The following is a 21,979-nucleotide window of genomic DNA, read 5'->3' as shown; positions in this document are numbered from 1 at the left end:
TCTCCTTGCTCTCTAGATCATAGATGCTTTTAGAGCCTTTTAGGTTAACTTTTCACCCCAAGTGCAGATTCAATCTATAGCATCCATAAGTGGTTATTGTCTCTATTTGAATACCTCCAGTAAAACTCAATGCCTCACGTTAATGCCTGTCCACCCATCTCACTTTTGGAGAATAATTGTTAGGAAGTTCTTCCTTGAATTGACCTGAGATCTATTTCCTTGTTACTTCCTGTTTTCTCTCTTCCTCCACCAACTTTTCCCAGGGTAAACATCTCTAGTTTTTTCAGTCAGTCCTCATATGGCATGAGCTTGAGAGACTCTTCACCATCCTGGCTGTACACCTCTGGACAATCTCCAGCTCATCTATATCCTTCCTAAAATGTAATGACAAGAAGTAAATACCATATCCCAGTTGTAGTTCAGTGAGGACAGGCAGGACTATTTCCTTCCCTTTTCTGAGTGCTGTGTGTTTTTTAATGGAGCCTAAGGTTGTACAGAGGCAGTGTTGTGGAGGAGAAGGCTAGCCTTGGAGGTGAGATGGGAGTTTAAGCCCTACTTCTGACACATGTTGGCTGTGTGACCTTGGGCAAGTCACTTACCCAGGAAAATTCTCTAAGATTGAGTTGAAGAACAGTGTTCAGTCTGGACTGATAGAGGAACTTTTCCCACCGGGAGTCTCCTCTTCGAGTGAAATCAGAGGTCTTGGTTGCCATATCATGTTGAGCCTGCTGTCCATACTTCCAGATCTCTTTTCTGAATGTTTCCTAGCCAGCCTTCTCCCATCTCATACTTGTGAAGCAGAGTTTTCAAATTCAGGTGCTATTATGGCTCATCTTATCAGATTCAGTTACTGAGTCCACATTTCTCCTCATGCAGAAGAAAAGCATGCCTGGTTTTGTCGTTTTGCTTAAATCTAGGTAAAGTGTATCTGTCTTGCTCCTGTGATCTAGAAGTCCCATCACAAAAAGGAAATCTGGTTAGTGTGGCCTGACCTGTTCGGGAGCTCTTCTACTTCTTGGGAGTATCGCTTCCTTTCCTAGCTTTCCACCAACTTTAATAAGAAGTTGTGGGATTTTGCCAGGAATAGAAGTCAAAGTTCACTAGTTTATAGTTGGCACACCTAATTCCGACCCTCCCCCCTTTTAAAACAATCAGGATGTTTGTCCTTTCTAGGCCAGGGGCACCTTTGTTTTTCACTGCCAGTGGCCCAGCAGTCACATTGTCAGTGTGGTAGCTTGGGGTAGTTCATTTGGACCAGGTGACTTGAACCCATTAAGGGTAGTTAATGTTACGTTACTTGGGCGTCTGTTCCGTATTAGCCATTTTTATTCTGTCCTTTCTAGGTTGGAGATTATTCTCCTTGGAAGAGGAAATCATTCTCATTCACTCATTCAGGAACAAAACAAAATAAAGTGTTGAAATATCTGTGTCATCAGTTACCACTGTCCAGTCCACCATGAGCAACATTCCTGTCCCTTCTTTGATCCTCTTTTCCCAGTCCAGGTTTTCCCTCTCCTCCAATGCTTTATTCTGCTGGCCTTTGTACTCTACAACTTCCTTTAACTTCCCTCTGTTCAGGCTTTAGCACTCCTGAAGCTGCTCTTACAGGTCTGTGCCACACTTCTGTCTGTGTCCATCTTCCATTGCTTGACCTTGCTTTCATAGTTTTGACTTTTTTTAAATTATAAGATGGTTGGTGAGTGTCCAGTGCATTCACATCCCTTCTTTTAGACAACTACCCTTTTTTCTCCTCATTGAAATTGTTTCTCTTTTTCTGCAGAATTTCATTCTCACGAGCTCCCAGTTCCTCCTGGACTGCATTCCTTTGCAGCATTTCAGTGTGTGGCAGCCTGCCATTTCCTGAACCCTTTGATATCTGCACTCCCAAAATCTAGGGTGCATATCAGATGCTCAACTTTCCACAGGGCAGTTAGGTGGTGCAGTGTATAGAGCACTGAGTTCAAATCCAGCCTCCACCTGTTACTAGCCGTGTGACCCTGAGGAAGCCCCTTCACCTTTATCTTTCTGTTTCTTCATCTATAAAATGGAGATAATCATAGCACCTCCCTGGCAGGGTTGCTGTGAGGATAACGAGATCATATCTTAAAGATCTCCGTAAGCCTGTGTAGCACCATATGAACGCTAGCTTTTGGTGTTGATATTTATTACAAATTCTAAGATAGGGTGGCCATTTCATCCCAAGGTTCCCGTCATTCCCACTGCAGCAGCCAGTTCCTGTTTCTTCTTTAAGATACGCTTCAGTTTGTCCGTTCCCTTGCTAAGATATGGTGTTCAAAAATGGACATAGTAGTGCTTCTAGAGCATGGGCAGGTAGACAACAGGATAGATCACCTTTGTTTCTGTTGGCTGCCATTCGAGGAACATCGAGTTTGCATCATCCCACCCCACCCCACCCAGTTTTTTTTTCCTATGGACTACTCCATACCCACATGCTTTCTATTTGGGCCCTTGTGCCCACTGTCCAAACCCTTTTCCTTGTGTTTTCATCAGCATCTGACTTTAGAGGAATGCTCTACTACTTTATTGCAAGGAGAAGAGATTAGGAAGGAGGGGAAGAGGCACTGAGAAGTGTGGAGTGAGTTGAGTTTTTAAGGCCTGGAAATTTCTTTTTTTTTTTTTTAGGTAATTTTATCGTTTTATTATCCAGAATTGTGTTTCTTTGAACTCATTTGAACATATCTCAGGAAAAAGCCTCTTTTTTTATTTCCTAGGCATTGAATTTGTAGGTGGTACAACATAAATGATAGATAGCTGGTGAATAAATTAAAAAAGATAAACTTTGACTAACAGAAACCTGCCACCCAAATAGAACTATAAACACATTTAATCTCTAGGCAAAACTAAACCCTCTGAGCCAACTCCAATAATTTATTTTTTTTAATAATTATTTTTAGTGTCCTACAATCACTTCTGTATATCTTAGTTTTTTCCCCCTGCCTGAGATGGCATGCAATCTTATATAGGTTCTACACATACATTCCTATTAAATACAATTTCACCTTAGAGGCTTAGCAATTTCCAAGGCAGGATTTGGTTTTGGAGCTAGTTTAGTCTTCCTGTACTGCTGTTATGGGATTCTTCCCAAACAGAAGAAAGTTGGGTGCTCTGAGGAGGACGCAGCTGCTTACCCTTCAAGAAATCATGATGTGTTTCCATAGGTATGATCAGAAAATCCAGAAAGTTAGAGGAAGAAGAGATGCTGCTGAGGACTACACAGCTGTCTTCCTGACAGTAATAGCACCTTAGTCTTCTGTCTTCCTGGAGCATGTGCTTTAGGATGTGATCAAGAACCTCCCAAGACTTGCTGAACCTGATTACTACCTGCTTCTTGTGAACGGCACAGCAAAGATGATGTTGCCAGAAGGAATATAGACAGCATTGCTAAAGAGTACGAAATCTTGGCTAAGAAACTGAAAACTTGAGGGCTTGGAGGTATTTTCTTTCGTGCTGCTGACTAAAAGGCAGGGGCTTCAGAGGAGAAAGGCAGATTTGGGAATCCTGAGGAAGGGATTTTGATTTCTAGACTACAGCTTCAGATGCAGAAATGACAGTCTGGCTGGGGATGGAGCTGAAATGTTGTTGTTTGTAGTATTACACATCTAATCCAAAGTGAACTAGGTACCGTGGAGTAACTGCAGGGAAGGAGAAGTAGCAGTGAAGGCTTTCACCGAGACTGCATGACCAAACAAACATTCATGCAGATGCACAGGACATAGGTAACAAACAAGGTAAACAACTCAATTTGACCGTATCTGTATCGCTGGGATTTGGTGGGATGGAACTCCTGATCGGAACACGGCTCTGGCAAGCTCTTCCGTATCTAAACGGAGTAGGATAGGTAAAAGGAGGGGCAGAGGAGTGATGTGCTAAAGACCATGCATTCACCCGAGGAAATCCAGGCGTCAGAATCAGGAGTCGTCGGTAAGGAGCACATTCGGGTCCTAGGGTGGCGTACCCCTGACCGCGTGACCAGAGACAGGACCCGGATGAGGAGCTCAGGAAGCAGATCACCTGCTCGGCGCACAGCCACCACACACAGGTAGCAAGGCTCTTCAGTTAATGGACGTCTGCCGGAGCTCTCTGCCAAGAGGAGAGCAACCAAGAATTCCCTGATGTCTCCTCATGACAGTTCCATTCTTCAAAAGTTGGAAGAAATAAGAGAAACTCCTTTTCTGGATCTGATCCTCACCAAGGAATGACTGGTCACTGAACAGAAATAAGGAGAAACTGACTGAGTGGGGAAGGCGGGAAGGCAGGCTGGGCAGTGTGATGTGTGCCCTAGAGTCAGGATTTTGTACCCTAAAATTCTACTGGGTAAGTCAGCCTATGAGGGATGACTCCAGAACGAAATGCTAAAGATGGAAATGGAAGCAATTCTGTTGAGGAACAGAGGGTGCAGTTGTCCAAAGAGACCACTGTGGATACCTGGGAAACTCCCTGAACTACAGGGGTTTAAGACAGCTATGAAGATGTGTAGAGCATTAGTAATGCTAAAGCTCAGAACGGGTGGAGGTTGGTGAGGAAAGCTAAGAAATACAAAATAGGGTGTCTTTTTTTTTTTTTTTAAAGCTATATTGAAGAAAACAGGAAGACTGCTGCTGCCAGGGTAGATGGGATGATGATAAATAGGTATGATGATGGAAGACAACATGGAGCTACACAGCTTTTAATTTTCTTTTCCTTTTTTTTTTTCCAAGAGGAATATCTTTGGTCTGGAAAGGATAAAAGAAAAAATGGCTCATAGGGAGTTGAGACTCTAGGAGATAGAGAGCACCTCACTCTCTTGTTGAGTTCAAATCCCCAGGATCAGATGAATACCAGGGTACTACTGTAAAAGAAAAAACAGAAAACTTTTGAATTTAATTGCTGTCCCACTGCCAGTGATCTTTTAAGATTGTGGTGAATGGGAGAAGTGCCACAAGATAGATTTTGAAATAAGAAAGAAAACAGTCTACAAATTAGGCAAGAGAGTTTTGACTTTAATTCCTGGCAAAATTCTACAACATATTTTTAAAAGGGATATTGAGTGAACAGTTAGAAAAGAAAGCTGTGATAATAAAACAGCATGACTTCAAGAATATGTCACACAAACGCCATTTTCTTTGATTAGACTTCTAGATGAGGGGAAACAATGGCATTATATACACCCTTATCTACCAGGCTAGTAAGTAAGTCTGCTTGCATTTTGGCAAGATATTTGATAAAACTGCATGCTATTCTTATAGATAAGAGAGGGATGTTGGTTGGAAGACAGTGTGCATTTAGGTGATTTCAGAACCGGTTGAATGAATGGGTCCAAAAAGTAGCCAATTTTCCAATGTCAGCTTAGAGGGAGGTTCTAGTGGAGTGCCCCAGGGATCTCTCTGTCTTTGGGCCATGTATCATTGACTTAGATAATGGCATAGGCAGCATGCTTGAGTTTTTCAGAAGATACAAAGTTGGGGTGGATAGTTGACAGACTGGATGACAGAACCAGGTTCCAAAAACATTTGATAAAGTAGAACAGAGGTCAGCAAACTATATGCCCTGTGTGGTGCACTATCTGTTTTTGTATGACGGAGCCAAGAATGGTTTTTACATCTATAAATGGTTTTACTGTATTAAAAAATTTTAAACCCTCCTTTAGTTCAGGGCTGGATTTGGTGAATGACTATAGTTTGCTCATCCAAGGATTAGAACATTGGGCTTAATTTGATAAGATGAAATTTAAATAGTGTTATGTTTTAGATTAGGGTACCAAAAAATCCTACATATAAGATCTGTGAGGCTTGGATAGACAATGAGTGTTAGATTGGATCTGGCTGCTGATTGGTGGTTGGATAATCTGTGATTCCAGCGTGACCTCAAGCAATGGAAGAAACTAGTGAATTCCTAGTCTCATAGCTAAACCCTGCCTCCAGAGTCTATACTACCATTCACCCTGACCTTTGTGGATAGTCCTGGTTTACTTAATCACCTGTATTTCTCTCAAAGATGCTAGGAATATAAGTTGTGTTTCAGAATGCACAATTTTGTTTGCTATCTCAACACTTTCTGAACCCTGATTGGATTATTTTACATCTCTAACATTCATACTGAATTAATGCTACCTTTTAATTGCAGAGAAGAATCTGTCCAGAAATACACTGGGAAAAAGGATCCGGTGGAGGTCATGAAAGTTCTACATACAGAAAACGACAACTTCAAAAAACCTGCGGAACCACTGGACCCTCGTGCAGTGCTTGCACTAGAGTGGGGCCTCTTAGGCTCCTTAGTGAAAAAGAAATAAAGCCAGTAAAACCAGTACTTGCAAATTGGACCCACCTCACCTGACATTTGGCAACACTATAGCTGGGAAGAATTCCTAGAGTAGTACATTGCTTGTTTTAGATTAATCCTTTGGAGAACTTCTCCTGGGCTTATTTTGGCCTACTGCTGATAAGATTTTGGGGCTGAATCTTCTATTTTCTTGGTAGATGGTTTCTTCTTGCAGTTGGGTAAGCTGTGATTTTAATCTGATTTGGAATTATTTCAAAGGGGAAGGAACCCTGTAGCTGGGATCAGAAGACCTGAGTTTGAGGCCTGGCTCCCCTACTAGCTGTTTGACCTTGGGCAAGTCATTCTACTTCAATTTCATCTGTAAATTAGGGGGTTGAATTAAATGCTCTCTGAAATCTCTAACCCTAAATTTATTGTTCTGTTGCTAATTTATTGCTTTTCCTTCTCGGAAGGGCAGCAGCCACTCATGTGGCTTTAACCTGCTGTTTTTTTCCAACCTGAGCTGGTTTGCCCCTCCTTTGGCAGCCTGGTGGCCCTCTTCTTCTGAGAGTTCACGCTGCTGGTGCCAGACTTAAGCAGACCTGATTGGCTTTAGCCCTACTGCTCAGAACTTCTCAAGTCAAATGTCACCCCAGCCTGTTTCTCCATCCTCAGGGACTATGGTGTGCACCATTACACTCAGCTGCAGCCATATTTTTTTCTAAAAAGTATTAAAATCTAGTTTTAATCATAAGCTATAACCTTTCCTTACATATCACTATTGTACCTGCATTGCCTATAATATGTAAAGAAAGTCTGTGGAAATAAAACCCATTTTGGAAAATGGAATTTGGAAGCCAAGTTGATTTTAAAAAGGTGCTTAATATCACTGAGAGCTCACAACCAGTTCCATGTTACTGTGCAGAACCTATTTTTAGGAATGGTGGGTTTTTTTTCAAATAAAGCTTAGAAAAAGCTTTTTTTAATTTGAAGAAAATGTCAGAGGGAGGAACTTATGCTTTAGAAGTGTTGAGTGGCTTTCTCATAGCTAAAAAAAAAAGCAAAAAACTGTATAGTAATTCAGTCATGACCCACTGTGCAGAAGGTACAGTTTAGAGGACTTCACCTAAGATGTTATAGTCAGAACCTTGACAATGAAACAAGAGGCTCACAACAAGGAAATGGAAAAATGCCAGGGGGTGATTTTTAATATTGCTCATTAGTCAATATGCAGATTTTGGAACATAATTACATATAAAGAAAAAGGATTCTAATGACTATAAGAATCATTGACGCATTGTAAAAAATAAATACTATGTTTTACCTGAGACAGCAGCACACAGATGAATTCTTAAGGCATCTGAGTGGGTTAGATGCTTGACACATTGAACCTAAGAATCTGAATATGCCATTTGTTCTCACACCAGGTGATTTGTAGTTTTATCATTTGACTAAGAAAATGACTTTAATTCAGTGTTCTAGAACATGACTTAACACCAAGGAATTAGGGCTAGATTCTTGTCAAGACAACCTCAGTTGCATCTGGTACTTTCATTTTTCCCAGTTCACAGACATCTTCAGGGACTTAGGACTCACATTTTGCTTTACATTAAGATTTGGGGTCAATCAGCTAGTAATCTATTTTTAAAAAATGATGCTAGCACCATTGAATTATTGGAAAATCTTATAATACTTGCATAAAAATAAGAGAGACAAACCCCCCCTAAAAATTAATGAAATCATCCTTGGGCTCTTAGGTCCTGGTGACAGAAACCAAGTCACATAATACATGGAAGTGTTTACAAAATCACTTACATGAAGATTAGATTGAATAGGTTTTTGAGTGAGGTGGGAGAGAATCTAGAGTTTTTAACCTCCTTGGTTAAAATGCCAGGGTACATAAAATAGAATGTCTTGTCCCATCCAACTAGAAAGCTACCTTTGAACCTGGTTTCTCTTTTTTACCTCACAGCCCCTTTGTCTCAATGTAGTCTAACACTCAATCCAGGAGTAGTCGAGCAGTCTGTTTTTCTTAAGTGAGCAGTAGGAACGATGGCTTTATTACGCTTTCTTCTGGCAGGGCCAAATCTTATCAGCTTGAGCAGCCTTTGGTTTTCAGAGTGTTATTACTCATTCAGTAGAAACTGTGTGCTGGACACACTGCTTCTCTACCACTTAATGTTAAATCCAGAGTTCATCTTCTCTACAGCCTGATACTGTGTATGCAATGCTTTCTCAGCTTCTTTGGAGTCCTCCCCTTTAAGCCACTGTTCATATAATTCCTTAATTTCTGGGCTTGTCTCAGGTATTACAGCCCTAACCATCTCATATAGCTTTTCAACTTGCTGGAGAAGGTCCTTACTGGATAAAGCTTCGGCTTTGATCTGACCGCCACCATTTAAACAGCCTAAATGCAAAAGAAAAGCTCATGAATTTGGAGTGAGTTCAGCTTCAAAGATGCTAGAGGAAGAAATTACAGCCATGGAAAAGGCATTCAGAACGACAGATGTACGGGCTTGATGTTACAGGTGAAGTAAAGATGATGGGGAGAAAGTGAAATAAATACCACAATTATCGAGGACTCATTTAGAACAGTCGTCACTCTACTTCAACTTATTTTCCCCCCGAAAGAACAAAACATGAAGAAAACCCTCAATCCTGTTCTTCTGGGATTCTGGAAGGGTCAGGCTGGCTCATTTCCACACTCCGGGAAGGAGAATCAGCAGTACTCTGTAGCAGGACTTTGCGACTGCTCCCTGCTGGTCATGGTGAAAGGCACAGTCCCACCAACCAAAGCTAGATTCCACTATTCCTTCCCTACCTAACCCGAAGTTAATTACTGCCAATTTATACAAATTACATAAGAAACCATTAGGTCTTGGAGGGGCCAGTACAGTTGTCATGCTATCCAGTTAGAGGTAAAAAAATCTTTTACCTGATGGACAGGCCATGACTTCCACATAGTGATATGGAGACTTTCCTCTCTTGAGTTTCTGGACTAAATTCTGAATGTTTCTAAATCCATATGCCAATGCAAAGTGAAGTAGAACTGTACCATCTTTTTCTAGTGTCACTTCTTGGAAATCTTTGTTTCTGAGAGGAAAAAGGAGAAAAATGTAAGAAACTTTGTGATCAATTATGTTTACACACAGAACATTTCATCTTCCGTATAGATTGGGGAATAGGGACTTGGCAGATTGATAAGGAAATTTGGCAACCTGTGGCTTTTCAAATAAAGTATGAACTCCCAAGGTCTGGGATTATATCCTATAACACGCTCTATGCCTTTAGCAGATGTGGAATGATTGGAATTAGACTGAGCAGAAAATTGAAAGAATGGCAACAAAGAAGAACTGGTTGATACAGAAGGGTTAGCCCTGCTTTGTATTGGAGAAGCTGACAGTAATTATCAAGAGTCCTCATCCCCTGTCTTGGCAACAAGCTGTGACAAACTGCAAAGTGAACCCTGAAGGAAAAGAGAGGGGCACACCACACAGGTCGATTTAAATGAACAGTCAAGAGATGCCAATTTTGGTTGCTGTCTTCTCAAACAATCACCAAACTCCTGAGGAAAGCCACCTATACTTACTGTCTCGACTTCATTTCTTCTCCCTCAGGTAGGTCTGTCCCTTTCAGTTTGGCTTCTTACTTCAGTAATGAATTGGAACTGCTCTCCCCACTTACCAATGATCTCTTCACTGACAAATCTGATGGCCTCTTCTCAGTCCTTATCCTTCTTTTCGCAAGCATTTAATACTGTTGACCACCCTTCCTGGGACTTCTCTGGGTTTTTGAGACACCACTCTCTTCTGGTTCAGACAAGTGTCTGACCACGTGACACATATTGTCTCCCTGCTTGTGAGTGTCCTTCAAGGCTCTGTCCTCTTTTCTTTTTACACTCTCTCTTGATGACCTCATCAGCTGCTAAGAGTTACCTTATCTCTATGTAGAAAACTTACAAATATACATATCCAACCCTGGTTTCTTTCCTGATTCAGTACTCTATCACCAAGTGCCAGTTGGACATTTCAAGTTGAGTGTCCTTCAGGCATCGTAAACCCAAAATGTCCAAAACAACTCAAAATCTTTCCCCCAAAACCCACTGTTTTCTGAAATTCCCCCTCTGTTGAGAGCCCTATCAGTCTTCTGGTTACCCAGGTTCACACCCTGGGGATCATCTCTGATTCTTCACTCTTGCCCATCCTAAAAATCTGATCACTTGTCAAATCTTGGCAGTTCTACCAGCACAGCCTCATCTTTCACCTCTCCCCTGAATTACTGACTCCCTCATTCCGCCCTCCCCCCCATTTAGCTACCAAAGTTATGCAGATTAGAGCACAGGTCAGACTATGACAGCCCCCCTCAGCCCACTCCCCTGGTTCTCTTTTACCTCTAGAATTAAATGCAAACTAGTCATGTAAAATCATTCACAACCTGTTCCTGCCTATTCTTCCTCTATTTTCCTTATTGCACATGATTTTCATACTCTCTGGTTCAGTCAAATTGACCTCAGAATTTACGGTTTCTCACACACAGCACCCACTATCCTATCTTTGTAAAGCTGTCTTTCATGTCTGGAGTGACTTTCTTCCTTAATTCTAGCTCTTGGAATCTAGTTTCCTTCAAAGTTCAGCTAAAACGCTCCCTCCTCCATGAGGCCTTTCCTGATTTCTCCCTGCTTCCTGCATCTCCCCACTAAATGACCTTACATTTAGTTTGCATTCACTCAGGTGTGTAGAAGCTGTATGTCTCCTATAGTTTCAACTCTTTGAAAATAGGTATATTTGCATTTGTATTTCTGGTCCCTAGCACAGTGAAGGTGCTTGATAAATGCTTGTTTATTGACTGTTGCCAGCTAATTAACACATTAACCCAAGTCCTCTTTTCTGCACAGTAGTTGAAAAGTCTCACTTCAGGGGTTTGTAGGTGATTCCATCCACTTGGATTCCAAAGAGTTCTTGGGCAGCATATCGGAATATGTGCTCTAAATAACCACCAGAACCGCCTCCCTGGTGGCCGAGGAGCTCCTCTCCAGAAACGCAGCTAAACCTGGGGGAAGAGAGGACACAAGAAATCATGACTAGCTTGACAAGACACATGCAGTCCCAAGGCCATGAGCTCGTGGATGGATAAGCATCTGTATTTGGGCAGAGAATCCATCTACTGGCAACAAGGAAAAGATTGTTCTTAGTCGACCTGCTGCTCCATGCCTTCCAGGATGGCTTCAGTGGAAATAAATAGCTCCTAGTAGTCTGACTGCAGAATTATGGCCCTGGGCTTCTGATCCTGTAGAATCTATGTGGCAGATAGGTGCAGTACTTAAGGAAAGTCCTAACCATAGGCTCAATTGCTGACAATGGAATTTTTGCCCTAGCAACAGTGAACATGTAGCATAAAGGACATTCATAAATGACAAGAGTAAGTTTCTGGGGAAATTCATTATAGGACACATTGAAAGCACAAAAGCCTTTTTGTGTCTAATGAACTGGGTGAACAAATCTACTGCACTTTAATACTAAGATCTGGGAATGGCTCAGTCGGATCATTACCCTTTTATCACATTACCAGGGAGACAGGCATATGTGCACTGGGGCAAGAAATGAAGTGAGGCTTTCCCTTGGTTCATCATGTTACATTCAGGCCATTCAACTTCAGCAGCCCACTGAAACCTATGGGGCAGGGCTCACTGCACACAGTACTGCTGTGCTTGGGGACCAAATCAACAGCCCTATTTCCATATCAAGTACTGCATGTCCCACTCTCCTGTTGAATGAGATAAAAAAGCATAATTGGATCCAACGAATCTGTGCTGACAGTGCCAAGTAAAATGACCAAGGTGCCTCTGACATTAGGATTTCTAAATGCTTGTGAAATTGAAGTTACTAAGGTTGGCCCCAGAAAAGTGTTCAGAAAATGAACCTCTCTTCCTTCTTTACACAGGTCGGGGATTATGGGTGGAGAATACTGCAGATACTGTTAGACATGACAGGTGCTGGTTAGATTTGCTGAATTGTTTTTTCCCTCTTTTTTTATTCTGTTGTCATAAGGGAGGGCTAGCTGGACAGGGCATATTCAGAAAAAAGGACGACAGAAAAATAAAAGATATCAGTAAAAAATATTTTTTAAAAGTGGTCCACTGTATCAGGCAAGGAGAAATGAATGCAGACTTCAGTGACTTTAGTAATCCCATGAGCATCTTCGGAGAATGCTAGCTGGTGAAAAATGGTAGTATTATGGTAGTTTCAATGCTTATTTGCAAAACTGCCAAAGTGCTTTAAGTGCCCTTCCTATGTGTGAATTCATCACTGACAGCAGCTGCCACTGGTAGAGTACTTAAGATTTGTAAAGCACTGTCCTCATATTATCCTAAAATAGCTAGTGCAAGAACTCTCGACATTTGACAGATGAAGTAGAGGCTCAGAGAGGCTAGGTGATTTCCCAGGGTCACAAAGCCAAGACTCAAATCTTCTGGCTTTATTGATTTCCCCACTATTAACTAATTCCATGCTGCCTCTCACGAGAGTATCTTTAGGAAGGAACAAAGTCTTGAAGTCACTTTTAGCTTGTTCCTTATCTTTAAATAAGTTTCACAGAAACTTTAGAGCATACGAAGACATGCCAAGCCAATTCCGTGCTCCATAGCCACATGGATATAATTTCATTTCATTTGTTTATAGGTATACTAGCCTCCATTTAGGTCTCAGGCCTAGACAGCAGAAACAATAAATTCAATGTGGAATACAACAATGGATTTGTACAGGAGGTTAATTACAAAGCTGTCACTGTAGAATAGCTGTGCAGAAACCAAAGCTGCCCTTCTCTGTGGTCCTTGCTGAGGCTTCTCTGCCAGAAGCAAAAGCTGTGGTCTTCTGCAGATTAACATAGTCATTTAGGAAGAACTACGAAGGGCCACATTTTGCCTGGGAATCTGCTTCAAAGCTTCTATTTTTAACTCCCTTGCTCTTGTTTACAGGAACTGAGATTCATTGGTAAATGTTTCAGTGTGTTCAGCATCACGTCCTGCTGGTCTCCACCAGAAGAGCTACCAGTAGTAACCTCATCAGAGAACCAAAGCAATCTCAACTATAGTCACGCCAAGAGCAGGGTTCTGACACCAGTAGCCCAATACCCCAATCAAACTGAAGAGCCCTGTTCTCTCTTTCCATGTGTGATAATAATCCCCAAAGCAGTCACTGCACTGTTTGTATGTGTTCTACAGCTGTCCAAAAGATGTGCCTCAAGGTTTAATAAAGTTAAAAGGCCAAAGTAAAAGGAGAATGGTCATTATCTTAAGGTGAAATCAAGTTGGTATCTCTGAGGAACTTGACCTGAGTGGCCTATGTTCACTGTCAAAAGATTTGGAGCCAGGAAGTGGACACTCCAGGATCCCTACACCACAAAGCTTGTCACCTCCTTAGAGTAAAAGAGATGACCATTGCTGAAGTCACAGTTGTGTCACAAGTCGTGATACCATCAATTTACTCCAATCTACTTCATCCATTATTCACAACGTTGCCTCCGGCCCAAGAGATCTTTGGTTCAGCTAGGTGAGAACCTGACTTTCAAGTTGACACAGGATGTGTGTCAACATCTGCATATTTTTCTGGACTCCAAAGCCAAATACAACTGATATTCCTGATATTCCTCTGACTACTTACTGTAGTCAGAGTTTAAGAAATGCTTGTTGGTTGATTGATTTGGGGGTTATTTATAATTGAATATTAACTATGACTTCAGTGAACCTATGCTCTCTTGTGGGTGCTCAATGCAATGGTACAGATTACAGCCCATTCATACCTGTTCATCCTGTAGATAACCTTATCCATATGATCCCCTAAATTCATATTGTAATTCCTGCATCCACCTACCTTGGTGGAGGCCTTCCTCTAGATTTCCTAACATTGCCTGGATACCAATGGAGTGCATAGGCTGCTTTTTCTTTGTGACTGGTCAATCTTTTTTTCTCCAATAATATCTTTTATGCTACTTCTCCCAAACAAGTCTACATTTTAAATGTACTATATCCTATGTATATTCACCATGTGCCTCCCCACTGCCCTTTGGGTGACCCTCAACTTTAATTGTTCACAGGTGTTGCATTTCACAACTCACAGCCAAACAGCATCATCTGAAGAATATTAATGTAAAAGGATAGGCCTCTGATTCAGATTGGAGTCATTAGGTGCACTGAACAACTAATTTCTTAAAAGCAAAGCAATTCCTATTCTACTCTGGACTAAGATGTTTATCGGTAGCATCTGTTCAAAGCATATGTATTGATGAATCAGGTTTATCTGCAATCAAAGTTTGGACAACAGACGTTCTTTACCTACTTGTATTTTTGTGAGATTAGGTGGAATGCTTTTGAATGATCATGGATCTCATTTAAAAGGCTGTGTAATATATGGGGCTTAATGAAAACGCACAATGTTATCTGTAGACCTCACCATCTACAGAGAATTCTCATTTGGACTCCAGACTGGAATCCTTAAATGACAGCATCAAATATAGTTGGCAAGCACATCACCCTACTTTATGCTTTGTTTGATATTCATAAGGGTTGACCAAAGTTATCTTTGTTAGTACATCTTTCAGGCAATCTTATATGATTTTGACATAAATGGAATATGCCTTATTGGAGGAAAACTTTCAAGGTAGTGTTTTGCTCTACCAAATCAATTTTTTTTATAGTCAACAATAAATATAGTGAGATCTTGTATTCTCTCAACTTTCACTCAACTCTATGACTATAAATATATGGCTTCTTATAAAATATTGTGAAAGTTTGCTGACTCCCCCCAAAAAAACATCACTAGTATGCCCTCAATGCATACATACATTATTCTCACAAAAATTTTATTGACATGGGAATGTAAGGTCAGCATATGGATTGGTAGTTATTGATAATCTTTAGCTGCCCTTTAAAAAAAGTAACGAGTAAGATTTTTTCCCCCCCAAGAGTTTATTTTTCCCCTTTTCATAGTTTGAGAATCAACCCTAGTGTCCTCAAAATTGCCTCACTTCCATCATGGACCTCCTCTGTACATAGTTGGTCCAGTCCGAGAGCTCTTACTATTTTTAAATTTTATTCTGACAAGTCAGTGGTCTGACTGTATCAAACTAATATGATAACTAAACCAATTCATTACTGACAGCTGATTTAGGAATAACCTCCACATCAGTACTGAGTTATTTCTAATATATCAAGGTATAATTGGTTTCATATTTTTTGTGATGTAATTTGGTGCTCACCACATCTTGTGTCTTCTTAGTCCATTCATTAAGAAAGCATCCATGATATAGGTGTGAGGCTTCTGTGTGGTCTTCAAGTCTTTGACCTTTTGTTTCTAATCTGATCTGTATTTTCCAATATGTTTTTCACCATCCTCAACCTTTGCAATGAAATTACCAAGAATCAATTGAATTGGGTTCTAGTTCTAGTTTTTCCACTAGCTGTGTCATATTTAGTAATCAAGTTAACACAGATTTAACTTGGAGGGTCTTATCATCAAATTCTTTGTAGAATTTGCCTACCTCCTTACATGACAGATGTTGGCCCACAGGTTGCAGTGATTTTTATGGCATTTTTTTTTTTTTGCAAATACTTATCATGAGGACTGTAGTATGAAATGACCCACTACTCCCTGAAATATTTCTCTTTATTTGAATCTTGGAAGAGAACTTGTGAGTCATTTTTCCATTTAGCTCTAATTTCCTTTTTTCTTCTTACTTCATTTATACTTGGAATCATCTTCAGATTGTTAAGATTCGGTCCTTCTAGTAGTAGGTTCACTTGTTGGTCACTGGTTATAAGCTTCACATTTGGTTAAGTCAGACTTATGTGTGATTCTTAGCATCCTCTGCTCTCTTTTCTGACACTGTGCTACTGTCTTTGCAGAACTGGAAGGGAGTAGTGAGGAAGCTATACTTGGATAACCAGCTGTTTTGTTTTTTCCTTTGTTTCTTGGGTAGTCATGGACAGAGAATTCATCACCAAGTGGCAAATATGCCGGTGATGAACCTGGTCCTCAGGAAGTGAACACTGTCTGCTGCTGGAAAGTTACTTGAAGCCTCTCCATCACTGCTGCTATAGCCTGTGAAAACCCAGGGTCACCCCTACACCATGAGGCACTGATACTATCTGTTATAATAATGTAAGTTCACATTTCCATGATGTAGCTATTTATTATTACTAAACACTTCTATAGCACTTCGTGGGTTAAACAGTACTTTAAATATACATATTATGTGATCCTCATAATAATCCTGTGGGAAATGCAGCCAACCCAGTAATATTCCCAACTTCACAAATGAGGAGACCAAGATTCACTGGTGAAGTGACTTGTTTAAGGGCACAAGGTCAGTTAGTGTTAGTGATGGGACCTGAACCCAAGTCTTTTGGACTTTATCAGTTTTTCCTCTAATACAATGAAAAATAAGGGAATAGGAGGCCCAAAAACTCTCTCCCCACTCTCCCCCAAAAAGAAAAGAAAAGTGTCATTAGGCCCTCACATGAATAATTTGTAGATTTTGACTATGAAAACATCCAGGCTGGTTGTCTTACTTGAATACCAAGTCAAAGCCCCGCCTCCCACCTCGGGCTGACGAAGTTTTAAACAACGAAGAGGCGTGAGTCTTAGTGACGCAGGCTAAGCCGCTGTCTCTTGGCTGGGATTCGGCGAGCCTGAGGAAGCCGTGGTGAAGATATTTCAGAGCAGTTATCTTATGCTGCTCCTCTTTCTCCTTAAAAAAGAATCCACACTGAGAAGAGGTTTAGCCCCTCCTTCTGCAGCAAACCCACAATTAATTCTCTGAGTGGTGCAGTTAAATCAAAGCCCACTTGATCAGCCTTGAACTTAGCAGGTCAGAGAGGGAACAAAAGGCACCTTCGAGGTCATCAAGCAACATGTGCGTCCTCACTAACATGGGGAAACTGAGGCCCAGGGAGAGGAGGAGACTGAAGGTCTCTGAGGGTCAAGACTTCATGGCAGAGGCGAGAAGAGAATCCAGGTCTCTGGGCCCAGAATCTAGACCTTTCCCCCACTAGACAGCTCTGCTGTGTTGGATCTAAACACACATGGACACAGAGAGGAGTCCAAATTCAACTTTGTCTTTGGTCCCAAGCTATCTAGTATCACTGATTAAAAAGGAGGCAAAGCTACAAAGCTATTTTCCATGCACTTAAAAAGAAATGGGCTTAGTCGAATGTGGTACATTTACAGCTGATTCTAATTTAGAGCAGCAAAACATGTAATTTCAAAGTTATTCCAAGTCTTTTGAGCCCCATCTCTGTTTGTATGGATGGCATCCAGCCAATGGTGCTGCTTTTCACTTTAAGCATTTGAATCACAGCTCATCTGTTTTTCACATTTGAGAGCTCCTGCTTTTACGAAATTGAAAACAAATGATACACACAAAGGGGCAGGCTGAAATGACCCCAGATGACTTTATCAGTGTACTTAGGATTCCAATACACTCAGGAAATGACTGACTAAACGGAATGGCCAGGGAGGGGAAAAGGACTGTGCTATTTATCACTGCACGGTCTGTTCCAGGGAATTAAGCATTTGGATAAAAAAGGGACATTCAAAAGCAGACTCACATTTCCTGTAACTTTTCCCTCATCAGTTAATGGGCCTAGGGCCACAATTAAATTTACCTTATAGAAAGATACTAAGGAAAACAGAAGACGTAGTACAGAAATAAAAGACAGGATGGGCACTCAAGTCAGGGGCCTCTATTTTGCATACCCAGAACAAGGGATCAATTAATCAAAAACATTTACTGAGTGCCTGCTCTATGCCAGGCCCTGTGCTAAGTGCTTGGGCACTTTGGGTACAAAGAATGAAACTCCCTATTTCAAAGGGACTTATATTTTATGGCAGCAAATGCCTATTGGTCTGTCAGGAGGCACCATGTAGTGGAAAGAAAATTGGTCCAAGAATCAGGAAAAGGGGGAGGGGTGGTGGTCCAGGTCTGGTTTTGCCTCTATCTAGCTGGGTGACCTTGAATAAGTCATTTGACTCTGTCAAAGGGGCTGGACTTCATGTTACCCTAAGGTCCTTCCTAATCCTAGCATTCTATGAAGCCATGAGCCAGTCAAAGAATGGCCAGTGCCAAAACTGACTTCAGCTTCTGATTCACTCATCTTTAGATAATTAGCCACTCCAGACACACTCCAAAATAAAGTCCCTTATTTCTACTATGGGCCGTAACAGTTCCTAGAGCCCCACATTTTGATAGTGACTAAGAGCACTCAGTGATGTTTCTGATGCTTTCTCTGTTCCACTCTCCAGCAGATATAATGAAGACGCTTTAGCAAATGGGCAACCAAAATGCTTGTGCTTACTCAGCATCCAAAGGGGCTGGATCCACATCTGACAGACAGACTCCTTCTTGTTCCAGCAGCCTTAATATTTCCCCTAGAACAGAACCACAACATAGATTCTTTTTTCATTTGGTATGTCAATAAAAATCCTGAGTCATCTAGTTGAAATAAATTTCACAAAAGACATTAAAATACAAACAACTGTTAGGGCTTGAGAGAATGGGGGGACACAGGCATGCTGTACAAGCCTGACATAATTAAACAGACTGAAAAGCCTAGGCTGCGTAATAATGTGAGCTCACTAAAGATGCCTGTGTCTTCTTATGGCCTAGTTCCTACAAGAACCTGGCCAGAGATGGACCCATAAAGAGTCATTAAGCCCTTTCTTTGCTTAACTAGTCGATGTGACTCTATCCAACTTAAAAGTCTTCCAGAATAGACTCAATACTTTAGTTAACAATCTCGAAGACATTTTTCCTTAACACTGTCACTGACACCCGTAGCTCCCATCATTAGTACAGAAAAAGCTGTAGGGTTAGGCCTATGCCTAGAAACCCTTCCAGGTGCAGTATAAGTCAATTTCTTCCTGTTTTGTTCTCAGTGGAAATTGAGAACCGCTGATCATGAACGACGCTCTATTAGGACCAGGCAGAAAAGAAGCCCCTTGAGCACAGAGGTCATTTTCATTTGTATCCCCAGTACCCAGTCCTGGGCCTGGCACATAGTATGCACTAAGTAAATGCTTGCTGAGGAGCTGGCTGGATAATGAAGATTGATTCCATTTTTTGCTTTCTAGGACAATATCCTAGGTTTTTTGCCCCCTCTCCCCCATTTTCTACTCTTATAGGGATTCCTGAAATCCTTTCCAACTTTTTCCCATTTTCCTGCAGTCCAGACAAGAACATGCCATCTAAGTGTCTGCAAGGGTTGAGTGGTGAGGGGGATGTTTCAATACATTCTGAGCACTGTGTTTACTGTTTGTCACACAGCACAGTGTTGCTGATTCCCGTTCAGCTTGTGACATAATCCTTTTCTGTTACCAACTCTTCTCAAAATGGTATGCTCTCAACATTTTCTGGTTCTGTGATGAGGTAAGAGCCAGGGTTTTCCCAGCTCCAAAAGAGGTAACAAAAATGCCCAGTTACACTCAAAGTGTTCAGTTGCTAAGTTCCTGAGAAACCTGGAAGCCCCCCAAATTCAGAGTTCAACTCAAGGGAAAAGGTATTTCATATTCACATCACATTCACAAAATTAATGGGAAAACCAAGTTATAGCAAGATTCCACTCAAAAGTAATAAAATAGCATCGTTTTCCTATTTGTCATGGGAAAGTGGTGCTGAGAAAGGCGAGGCACCTCAAAGATGCTGTTAGTCTAGCAACTAATATGAAACAACTGCAAAGTCCTATGAAAATATGAGGTCTCAGGGCAGTGCTGAGTGTATTACAACAATGTGACCCATACCTGTGGTAATCACACAGTCTACGTCTCTAGTTTGGTACTCTTGGTTGAAAAAGCCTGGTCTTGATGCTTCTAGCTTTTTGTCATAGCAGGGCATCACTGTTACATGGTAGATCTTGTCAGGGGTTAAATGCTACATTGAAAAATATGGAAAACATGGAATTGCTGCACTGATTACTATTCATACAAATAATCTCACTACTAAACAACAACAACTCATAGTCCTATGGTGCTTTATGGTTTATACGGCACTTTCCAGTGGCAAAGCCAGGATGTAAGCCCATGTTGTCTGAGTCCTAGCCTAGCATTCTTATGAATACATCATATTGCTTCCCAAATATATTGAATGAGAGAGATTAGGCACATGTCATTAAGAGACCCAAAAATACAACATATCCATCAACTTCTTGGAGGGCCAGGAAATAACTCTGACAGTCAAGGCCATTTGAAAGAGAGCTTTGCCAAATATTTTTTGTCTCTGTCAGTGTTTTTTTTTTTTTAAATGCATGCAGATGTCTTGAGTTAAATTTAGGAGAAGAAAATGAAACCATTCACAGATATTAAATCATGGAATTTGTAGTGCTTTCCACATGTTTCCTAACAAAATCAATTTTTAATAAGAAAAACTGCTCCCCCTTCCCCATAGGACATTTATATATCTAAGGAAGAATTGTAGAGGTCAAGTAGGAAAAAAAAAATCACACTGGAAAAAAATTAATAACTTTGGAGAGAAAAATACATTCGCTTTTTTAAGGAAAAAAATAGCATTTAGGTAAAAAAATTAAGTTGAATTACATGGAATTTCATCTATCCCCAAAGGTTTACAAGTATACTGCAAACTATTTGGCACATTCCAGTTAGAATAAATGCCTCTTCTCAATCGAATCATAGACTGCTTAGAGATGGAAGGGACCTCAGTGATCAATCCTCTCATTTTATGGATGGGGTCAATGGTGAAGTGACTTGTACAGTCACGTGGCTGGTAAGTGGAATGGCAGAGCTGGAGCTCAAGCTCAGATCTGCTGCCTCTTAATCCAATGTTTTTTCCATTATGCCAAAATGGCTTTTCCCCCTTAGCTTTATCCCAGTCTCTTTAGGAAGCGTGAGGGCATCTATATTTGTAGGTGCAACATGTATTTTGGAAATGCGGCCCTTTATTGGATTAGCTTTGATTGCTCAATGGAGACCAACGCTCAATAGTTATAAATTATTAAGAAGTCTGATAGAGAGAATTATATACTATTAGTATCCATGTAATGTTAAGGGACCTAGAAAAAATCCGTGACCTGAAGAGGAATGGGAGGACATGGACAGGAGTTAAACAGGAAGAGAAGGTACGAATGGGTTGTGATCTGCACCATGGGAGACAGCACCCACATCAACAGTATCACAGTTCCACTGAAGTGTACTTAGGGGGCTGCATCCCCACCAAACCTTAGGAGAGGTTGTCATGAGAAGGTGCAACCAAAAAATAGCCACATGGTGGTCAACCCTCTAGCACAAAGTCTCTCTAAACTTGGTTGGGTTGGTCAGCAGATACATGACAGCAGACTTGCTACCAAGCCCATACTCTAGCCTGTCTGGTTACTCCTAAAAAGTGACCAAGTACTGAAAGGATCTAAAATAGAGCTCAGGTAACACTGTCAGCTTCATATGGACAAGAAAAGCATTACCTGCTGCTGTGCAAAGTGATCCTTGATCAGGCTGCCCATGACCTGTTGGGGAGATTTAGCTGTGCTAATGTAAGGAATAATAAAACTTCCATGGGTTTTCTCAGCATAACAGATCCAACCTGAAAACCACCATGAAATACAGTTAGTGCACAGATCTGGTAACTTCAAAAAGCCTAGCCACCCACTCCCTAAACAAGGTTAAAATTCCAGGTACTTTTGCTGCCACATGTCTATGAAGCAAGTTTGCAAATGACATGACAT

At 41.0% G+C, this 21,979-nt stretch overlaps 2 protein-coding genes across 9 annotated transcripts in view; one reads left to right on the top strand and one right to left on the bottom strand.

Moving 5' to 3' along the window:
* Positions 1-7,107, top strand: part of HAGHL (hydroxyacylglutathione hydrolase like) — a 28,109-nt gene extending 21,002 nt beyond the window's left edge. For 3 of the 4 annotated variants that reach the window (XM_072601319.1, XM_072601311.1, XM_072601334.1), the window contains one exon: positions 6,124-7,107. In XM_072601319.1, the coding sequence (XP_072457420.1) occupies positions 6,124-6,289 (166 nt within the window). In that variant the 3' untranslated portion in view covers positions 6,290-7,107. Of the gene's footprint in view, positions 1-3,179 lie in introns of all 4 variants that reach the window. The other variant, XM_072601328.1, reaches the window with a different exon arrangement.
* A 333-nt stretch (positions 7,108-7,440) lies between these two features.
* Positions 7,441-21,979, bottom strand: part of CIAO3 (cytosolic iron-sulfur assembly component 3) — a 28,697-nt gene continuing 14,158 nt past the window's right edge. For all 5 annotated transcript variants that reach the window (XM_072601249.1, XM_072601258.1, XM_072601265.1 and 2 more), the window contains exons 6-11: positions 21,719-21,837; positions 20,049-20,178; positions 18,608-18,680; positions 11,170-11,307; positions 9,194-9,351; positions 7,441-8,665 (exon numbers count right to left, since the gene is read on the bottom strand). In XM_072601249.1, the coding sequence (XP_072457350.1) occupies positions 8,427-8,665; positions 9,194-9,351; positions 11,170-11,307; positions 18,608-18,680; positions 20,049-20,178; positions 21,719-21,837 (857 nt within the window). In that variant the 3' untranslated portion in view covers positions 7,441-8,426. The remainder of the gene's footprint in view (positions 8,666-9,193; positions 9,352-11,169; positions 11,308-18,607; positions 18,681-20,048; positions 20,179-21,718; positions 21,838-21,979) is intronic.

The sequence above is a fragment of the Notamacropus eugenii genome, chromosome 1, assembly GCF_028372415.1.
Source record: "Notamacropus eugenii isolate mMacEug1 chromosome 1, mMacEug1.pri_v2, whole genome shotgun sequence".
Classification (NCBI taxonomy): Eukaryota; Metazoa; Chordata; class Mammalia; order Diprotodontia; family Macropodidae; genus Notamacropus; species Notamacropus eugenii.
This window is presented reverse-complemented; position numbering and strand designations above follow the sequence as displayed.